The sequence below is a fragment of the Lipotes vexillifer genome, unplaced genomic scaffold (assembly GCF_000442215.2).
Source record: "Lipotes vexillifer unplaced genomic scaffold, Lipotes_vexillifer_v1.1 scaffold225, whole genome shotgun sequence".
NCBI classification, from domain to species: Eukaryota; Metazoa; Chordata; class Mammalia; order Artiodactyla; family Lipotidae; genus Lipotes; species Lipotes vexillifer.
In genome coordinates, this window is record NW_006787630.1 from 1,090,394 (window position 1) to 1,099,148 (window position 8,755).

Below are 8,755 nucleotides of genomic sequence, written 5' to 3' on the forward strand. Positions count from 1 at the left end.
GGACTTCTTACTGCCCTTTTCTCACTGGGCACTTCAAAGATCAGAAATGAGGGTGTGTGTGTGCGTGCGTGTACAAGCGTCTACCTAACTTAAACTTTATTTTAGTAATGTTTCTGCTCACCCTGCACACCCCTTCCGAATGGGGTTCCCTAGTAAAGGGAGGGAGATCGGTGGACGCCTCAGAATCCCATGGGGGGGTGTGTGTCAGGTGGCTCCTCGTTACCACCAGAGCCCAGGGGCCTGGATGACGTGAGGACCACGTCCCCTCCCGAGGGGCCGAGGGGTGCATGGCAGGAGGGCAAGGGCTCCCCCTGCACACTGCAACCTCCATGAGGGTGCCCTGCAGCCCCCCTCGGACCACGAGCATTTCAGGGGCTGTGTGCTGACCCGCACAGTGGGTCAGAATCCCCTGGCTGGGGGGGCACACACTGTCATGGGCCAGAGACCCAACAGGGGAGTGTCTGTTTTGCAAGTTTATTGGATCATCTTGACACAGAATCATTACAGCAGCATGATATGTCTCTCCTTTATACGGGAATGTCGATAGCAAATAAATTCTTATATAACACATCATACATTTCGAGACTCTAGAATCACTGCACAGGATTCTGTAATAGGTTACTCTACATGCTAAAGTGACAGTTTTCATCAAAAGGAAAAGTTAAAACATCATCGAGGACTGTCATTTCTGAGGAAAGTTCCGTCTCACGGGGGTGGGCTGGGGTCCCCCCTCCCTGCCTCTGAGGTGCATTTCAAGGGCCCAGCCGCCCCTGGACACACGTGCTTCGCCGTCAGGGCTGCGGAGCCCAGGACTAGGCCCTTCCGCACGTGCAGGCACAGACCTGCAGAGCGTCCAGTGATGAGCAGAGGGGCCAGAGTCGCAGCTCTCCACCACTCACCCCAACACCTGGCTGGGCACAGAAGCCAGTGAGGTCCGGGATCCCCGCTGGGCACCCCCCGCTCGGCGGACACATGAACATGGTGGTGGGATGAACGTGATGTGATGGACGAGAGCCTGCACGACCCTCTCCCACCATGTGTCCTGCGGGGAGGACGTGACCCTTGACGTCAGGGATGAACAGGAATGTCGCCTGAGTAGCTGGCCTGTTCTTCACCCCCCAGCTGCCAGTGGGCAGGGCATCTGGGGACTCATGGGGCTTGGATGGCTTGACAGAAGCGGGACGCGCCACCCCGTCTGGTCCCCACCAGGAACCGGCCTGGATGGCGGTCACCCTCACCCTCGGGCAGCTCCTGTGGCCACGTGCACAGTCCGCTCCGGCTACAGAAGCCCCTGCTGGCCTGGGGAGTGGAAGGGGGCTTCCCGCCAGAGAGAGCAGTGAGGGCAAAGTAAAAAAGATGACAAGATAAATCAACGCAACATAAACCTCAGTGTCTACACAGTGGATGACGGTGGACTGGGTTATCTCCCGGCTGCACCCAGTCCTTGCGACAGAGCAGAAACCCGGCGCTTGGCCGCCCTCCCCGCGAGCCGCCCCCATGGCGGGCGGCTCGCTCAGCATCTGGCCAGCGTTTCCTTCATCTCCTCCAGCACGTTGCTCAGCAGCGTTGCATCGCTGCACTTCCCATCCACCGACACCGACTTCTCACCCTGCAACGGGGAAATAACGGCCAGCGCCTTGAGATGCCACCCTGTGACTCCCAAGTACCTGCAACTTTTACAAATGCTCTCCTATGCCCAGGTGCTTTCACAATCAAAAGGAGGGGCTCCAGGCAAGAAGGAGCAGGTGCACCGCACCCTGTTGTCTCCCAGGGGCCCAGGATGGACGCTCTGGCAGAGCGCAGCAGAGGCAGCAATGCCAGCCCTGCAGAGGACACACAGCCCCACCCAGCCCGGCCCCACAGGGGCACACAGGAGGCAGCTGTGCAGAGAGGAAGGCTGTGAAAACTGGAGGGCGTGGGACCAGACGTCCTGCAGCTGGCACCTGTGTGTCAACGCTCTCCACAGGGTGTAAGGAAGTGTCCAGGATACAGTCCAAAATCACTTGGCACCTTAAGACCGGGGAAATCTCAGCTCATGTGGAAAAGACAATCAACAAACGCCCACCGATAAGAGGTGGATGTCGGAATCACCTAACAGGCTTTGAAGCAGCTACTACGAGAACCTCCCATCACCAACCACGTACACTCCTGAAGCACACAAGAAAACACAACGTCTCAGCAAAGGAACGGAAGAGTCAAGATCAACCCAGTGGAACTTCTAGACCTGAATACAACAGCCAAGATGAAAAGCTCACTGGATGGGCTCAACAGCAGAATGGACATGACAGAAGAGTCAATGACCCAGACGAGAGATTAATGGAAATAATCGAAGCTGAACAGAGAGCGGAAAGGAGTCGGGGGTGGAGTGGGGTGGGCAGAGTAACAAAAGGTCTGAGATTCACATCACAGGGGTCCCGGAAGGAGGGGACAGAGAATGCAGTGCTGAAGAGGTATTTAAATCATAGCTGAAAACTTCCAAATTGTGCAAAAGACATAAACGCACATATTCAGCAAGTTCGGCAGAATCCACACAGTTAAACATAAACCCAAGGAAGTCAATGCCCAGACACATCACAAACTGCTGAAAACTGAAGACAAAGAAAAACCTAAAATAGCCAGAGGAAAACGATGCATTCCCTAGTAAAAGTAAAATGTTCCTTGTCAGAAACCACAGACACCAAAAGGAAATGGCCTAGGGCCTTCCCAGGTGGTCCACTGGCTAAGACTCTGTGCTCCCAATGCAGGGGGCCCAGGTTCGATCCCTGGTCAGGGAACTAGATCCCGCATGCCGCAACCAAAGATCCCTCATGCTGCAACTAAAAAGATCCTGCATGCCGCAACTAAGACCTGGCGCAGCCAAATAAGTAAATATTTCTTTCTTTTTTTTTTTTTTTTTAAAAAAGGGGGAAATGGCCTATTTTTGAGGTACTGAGTGAAAAGACCAACAAAGCCAGAATTTCATACCCAGCAAAAATAGCCTTGAGGAATACTGAAATAAAGAATAATCAGATGAAGGAAAACTAAGAGAATATACATCCAATAGACCTGATCTAAAAAGAAGTTTTTCAGACACAGAGAAATGAGCCAGAAGGATGGAACGTGAGGAGTGAAAGCGACAGAAATGGCAGACACGTGGGCGAGCACAAGAGGCTATCTCACCCCCTCCCGCCCCCACCTGCACCCGAGTTCTCTGAAATCTGTAAAGCTGTAACGTGGCGTAAGGTGTCTTCAACGTCTGCAAAGGCAAAACCTAAGACAGCTGCCCACGAGAAGGGAAGGTCAAGGGACCGAGAGGGTGTGAGCTTTTTACATTCCGCCTGAGTTCCAAGTAGACTGTGCACACCAAGTGTGTCATGTAATCCCTCGAGCCCCGCAAGCAGATACATGGAGATCGTCAACCACACAGCCAACAATATAAACACGGGATACTGTAATGCTCACATACGCCACAGAAAGTGGGAACAGGAATAAGAGGAACGAAAAACACAGGGAAAAAACAAAATGTGGGACAAACCCAAAGGAATCAGTAATACTTTAAGCACAAACGGTCTAAACATGACAACTGAAAGACAGAGATTGACAGGATGAATAAGGACACGTGACCCAAACTCTACAGCATTCACAAGGAATTCTTATCCAAACAGGATAAAGGCAGGTTCATAGCAAAAGACATACCACGTAAGCACCCATCAAATGAGAGCAGGAGTGCCTGAACTGATACCAGACAAGGTAGCCTTCAGAGAAAAGAACACAGCCCAGGACAGAGAGGAGCACACCCACTGATGAGAGGGTCCCTCGCCAAGATCCCACAATTCTAACGGTCCACACAGCCAACAACAGGGCTCCCACACATGGAGTAAAGCCTGACGAACTGGGGGAGCAGACCAACTGACCACCACTGGCCTCATACTCCTTGCTCACTCATCAAGGGCCAGAAGAAAATCTGCAATCCGCAAGGATCCAGAAGAAAAGGAAAACGCCATCAACCAGCAGGATCTAGGTGACAGGTATAACATGCTTCCAGGCACCTATGGAATATCCACCCAGAATGACCACATCCTGGGCCAGAGCACAAGCCTCAGCACATTTCAAAGGCCTGAAAAGTCAAACTAGAAATCAGTAACCAAAAAGCAACAGGAAACTTTCTAAACGCTTGGAAATTAACGTACTTCTAAGTAATCCATGGGTCAGAGAGGAAGGAGTGATAGAAAGTATTTTGAACCGTATAGAAATTAAAATGAATCATAAAAACGTGTGCAGTTCATCCAAAACAGTACTTAGAGGAAAATTTATAACACTAAAAACTTTATTAGAAGAGACAGGTCTCGGACTTCCCTGGTGGTGCAGTTCGATCCCCGGTCAGGGAACTAGATCCCCCATGCCGCAACTAAGAGTCCACATGCCACAACGAAAAAGCCCGCGTGCGGCAACTAAAGACCTGGCTCAAGTCAAAAATAAGTAAGTAAATAAAGGAACAAACAAACAAATAAATATTAAAAAAAAAAAAAAAAAAAAAAAAAGTTAATGTTTCTTTAAACAATAAATTGTATTGAGTTCTGCTGCGTATCTCCTTACTTCTGCCTGCCTTGGGTTTATTTTGCTCATTTATGGTTTCTTAAGGGGAAAACTTAGACCAAGACCTGTCTCTTCTTTTTTTTTTTTTTTTTTTATTTTTTTTTTTTTTTTTTTTGGCCGCACCACTCCAGGGATCAAACCCAGGCCCCCGGCAGTGGAAGCACGGAGTCCTAACCACTGCACTGCCAGGGTAGTCCCTAACTTTTTAAAAAGATTGGTTATCAAATTGATCTTTCAAAAGATCAACAAAATGGGTAAGTAAGACTTCTGGCCAGGATAACCAAGAAAAATGAGAGAAGACACCAATTACCAACATCAAGAATGAAAAATAATCACCACTGATCCCTCGGACACTAAAAGGACATGAAGAGAACTGGATAACTTGACACACCATCAGCTCTGTAACTTGGATGAAACAGACCTATTCTTTGAAAACTACGAACTACCAAAAATCACCCAATAAGAAACAGAGAAAGCAAGACGTCTTACGGCTATCAAAGAACAAAAGTGAACTCGCAGATAAAAACTTTTAAAAAAGAACCGCCGCCCCCCGCCCCGGAAAGAGACCCCCAGACCCAAACGATTTCCTTGGCGGATTCTGCGTAACGTGCAAGAAGGAATACTGACTACACGCAGTCTCTTCCGGGAAATGCGAGAGGAGGGAATGCACGAGTGCCCCGACGCCAAGGCCAGACGGAGGAAAGGAAGGGCCGACACTCCTCACAAACACAGGCTCGCGGCGGCGGGCGGACAGGCCTGGCCGGGCCTCCCGAGGCTCACCTTCTTCACCAGGAGGCACACGTGGTGGCCCTGGATGGAGCGGCTGTACACGGAGGCGCAGGAGTCCACCCGCTCCACAACTGCAACAGAGGGCCTGGGGGTGAGGCCGGGCCGGCCCCTGGCGGCAGGGGCCGGCCACAGGTACGGGACGAGGGCCGAGCCATCTGTCGGCACGTCCAGTCTTACCGGAAAAACGGTGGTGAAAACAGATCTTTGCCAGAAGGTTCTGGAAGGACATGCTAATGCCATCAACCTTGACTGAGCTCATGCTCAGGTCCCCGGACTCCAACAACTTGGCAAACGCGTCACTGTGGGAAGGACACAGAACGGGGCGGGGGACAACAGGGGGCTCCCCTGCAGCAGGGCAGGCAGAGGCCCCAGCCCAGGGGGTGGGGCGCGTCCTTTATGGGTAGGAAGTCACGAGCTGAACTGTGTCCCTAGGACATGACCGCACTTGGAGACAGGGCCCTAATCTAACGTGACCAGGGTCCCTGTGGGAACAGGAAATGAGGATGCAGGCGTGCAGGGATGGACGAGCATGTGAGGACACGGGGAGAGGGCCACGGGGAGAGGGCCACGGGGAGGTGCCTCAGGAGGGCTAGCCCTGCCCGCACTCTGGGCTCAGACGTGCAGCGCTAGGGCCGCCAGGCCTCTGCTGAGAGTCAGGCGCCCGAGCCGGCTGGCCCGGCAGACGCACTGGGTGTTCTGTGCCAACCACAAGCCGGTCACCCAACACTCGGTGCACATCCTCGTCTTGGGTCAGAGGACGCTGCCAATGTGACCGCATGGAGAGCTTCCCATGGCACAGAAGTGGGGAGCCAGGGGTGGGCGGGAGGGTGGCGCACCTGTAGCACGGCGTGGTGACCAAGTACGAGGTGCAGGTGAAGTGCAGCTTGAAGTCCAGCTTCTCATGGGTGGAACCTTCGTCATTCTGCAGGAGCAGGGGCACAGGGTGGGCGGGGGCGGGGCACGCAGCTGACCCTCAGCGTGCACCCCTTCCCCCACCAGGTACCTTGGCGATGAAAGACAGGGTCCCTTTGAGCTTCTGCGCCGTGACGATGCTCTGAATGGTGAACACAAACTGGGCTTCGTTGGAGATGCCTGGAGAGGGCGAGAAACGGACCTGAGAAGCAGCACGGGGCACGGCCTGGGGTGGCAGATGGGGGTGCAGCCACCTGGGCAGGTGGCAGGGACGCAAGCCTGGCCTGGGTCTGTCCTCAAGTGCTGCCTGCCTTGGTCAGGGAAGCCAGGCTCAGCCCTGAGGGGGCACCAGATGACAGGATCCGGGGGCTCCTGGGCGCCACTCACCAGGGGGCAGCTGGAAAGGCACGGGGACACCGTCGTGGACCGAGGAGCCCTCTGGCCGGGCCAGTCGGGCGTTGAGTGAGTCCAGCACGTTGAGCTCCATGTTCTTGAGGAAGCTGCTGCTCTGGTTCTCCAGGACCATGGACACCGTGACCTGGCTGTCCTTCTGCAGGCTGCCCTGCACGTCGTACGTCTGCAGAGCAAGGTCCGGGGTCGGCGGGGCAGGGGAGCCCACCAGGGACCCCCGTGGGCCTAGACGAGGGCCTTGGGAGAGTGTGGGCACCACCCGCTCTCCCAGTGCATGAACGTGCGAAGAAGGGAACGTCCTGAGCCCTCGCACGAGCACCCGGGTTCCAGCTCTGTCCGCGACTGTCAGCTGTTCCCGACCCACAGTGAGCAAGCCTCGCCGGCCGCCCGGCTCCGCTGCACGCCCTGCACATCCAGAAACAAGAGCCCTGAGCCCGCCCAGCCCCACCACCCATAACCCCCACGTGGCTCACCATTTTGATGTAAGAGTTTTCAGCCAGGAGAGAGTACCTAGACATAGGCTGGAACAAAAGAGAAACGTTTCAGCTTTGGGCGGTGAGGACCTGGGGCTGACGTCGGAAGCTGCCAGGTGCCACCGGCACGACACACTAGGGGCCCCCGCGGGTCCCGGACAACATGAGCCACACCCCGGGGCTCCTGACACTGGCAGGGCCGGGAGGAGCACGGGGAGGGTGCAATGCCCACAGCCAGCTCCCAACGTGCTCGGGAAGCACCCTCACCGGAAGGGGCTCCTCACGGAGCGCGCCGTTCTGCACAGGCTCGGCGTCCCCTTCCCTCGGAGGCGCCCCCTTCTTGGGTCTCTTCTTGTCTTTGGAGCGCTCCCCCTTGTCCTTCTTGTGTTTCTTCTTCTTCTGCTCGGAAGGCTTCTGAGACAGAACAGGGCTCAGGTCAAGCCCATGCTCCCTGTGCGAGTCACAGCCCACGGAGCCGTGTGGAAGCAGAACCCCGTAAGCACAGCGACAGAAGGCCCCAGCGGCCCGCTCGGTGGGACCTGGTGGCGGGCTAGCACCTCCCCCAGCCCGGCTCCTGCACAGCGCGCCCCACACCTTCTCAAGGTCCTGCTCTGCGACCTCGCCGGCGTCCTGCTCCCCTCCCCTGGGCTCCTCCTTAGGGGCAGTGACCGCGGCGTTCACGCTGGGCTCCTCCTGCAGGGAGCCGGGTGGCAAGCTCAAAAGGCAGCTGGCGCCCAGGATGGGGCGGCCTGCACCCTCAGCCCTGACCTGCCCTGGTCCGGGACACCCCGCAGTGACGAACCTCCCTCCACACGCCAGGCGTGTCATCAGCACGCAGACAGACGTGTGGCCCCCAGTAAGCACTGGTGGCCAGCAGAGGCGAAAGGAGGCCCGGCCTGTGGCCGGCTGGCACTGACTGGGGTCACGGCTGGAGACCCCAGAGCCACCAGGCCCCGGCCACTAACACAAAGCAGTTGCTCAGGAGCGCTGCCTGGCTCTCGGGGCCCGGGCCCTGCGCCGAGGGCCAGCCACGCAGCCACTGCCTGCACAGAACTGAGCCAGCCCAGACCGGGCTTCTGCCTGAGGGTCCCCCACCTCCTCCACAGCCGGGGCAGGGCGCCGAGGTGGCGCCCTGACATCTCCAAGGCCGAAAGGCACAGGTGCCCACCGAGGGGCACTCGAGGCCAGCACGGGTCACTAGCAGGCTCTTACCGGGGCCGGGGTGGCAGCAGGCGGCGTGGTGGACAGCCAGAAGTCTAAGTCCACACCCTGAAACCACAGGAACACGTGCCTTTGGCCAGAGCAGCAGCCCCGAGAGGGCACAGTGGCTCCGCCAGGCACAGGCCACTGCGGCCCCGCAGGACCCGAGGGTGCAGGGAGCTGGGGGCACGTCAGCGCTACCACCACGGAAATGAGCGCCCGCCAGGACCGCGTGGCCAGGCGGAACCACGCTGCTCTGCGGCAAGGCCCACGAGCCGTGCGTGACGGTCGTGTCGGAGCCCCTCCACAGGCGCGACACACAGGTAATGGAAGAGGGCCAGCTGGCAACCCGGGCCCGCCCCGCCCCGCCCCGCCCCGCCCCGCCCCGCCCACCC

At 56.7% G+C, this 8,755-nt stretch overlaps 1 protein-coding gene across 2 annotated transcripts in view; it reads right to left on the reverse strand.

Moving 5' to 3' along the window:
• Window positions 1-1,513: 1,513 nt before the first annotated feature.
• AP3D1 (adaptor related protein complex 3 subunit delta 1) overlaps window positions 1,514-8,755 on the reverse strand; it is a 44,962-nt gene continuing 37,720 nt past the window's right edge. Inside the window, exons 24-33 of one of the 2 annotated variants that reach the window (XM_007460368.1) lie at window positions 8,373-8,429; window positions 7,755-7,853; window positions 7,428-7,574; window positions 7,161-7,208; window positions 6,664-6,853; window positions 6,368-6,456; window positions 6,201-6,286; window positions 5,542-5,663; window positions 5,356-5,435; window positions 1,514-1,609 (exon numbers count right to left, since the gene is read on the reverse strand). In XM_007460368.1, the coding sequence (XP_007460430.1) occupies window positions 1,514-1,609; window positions 5,356-5,435; window positions 5,542-5,663; window positions 6,201-6,286; window positions 6,368-6,456; window positions 6,664-6,853; window positions 7,161-7,208; window positions 7,428-7,574; window positions 7,755-7,853; window positions 8,373-8,429 (1,014 nt within the window). The remainder of the gene's footprint in view (window positions 1,610-5,355; window positions 5,436-5,541; window positions 5,664-6,200; window positions 6,287-6,367; window positions 6,457-6,663; window positions 6,854-7,160; window positions 7,209-7,427; window positions 7,575-7,754; window positions 7,854-8,372; window positions 8,430-8,755) is intronic. The other variant, XM_007460367.1, reaches the window with a different exon arrangement.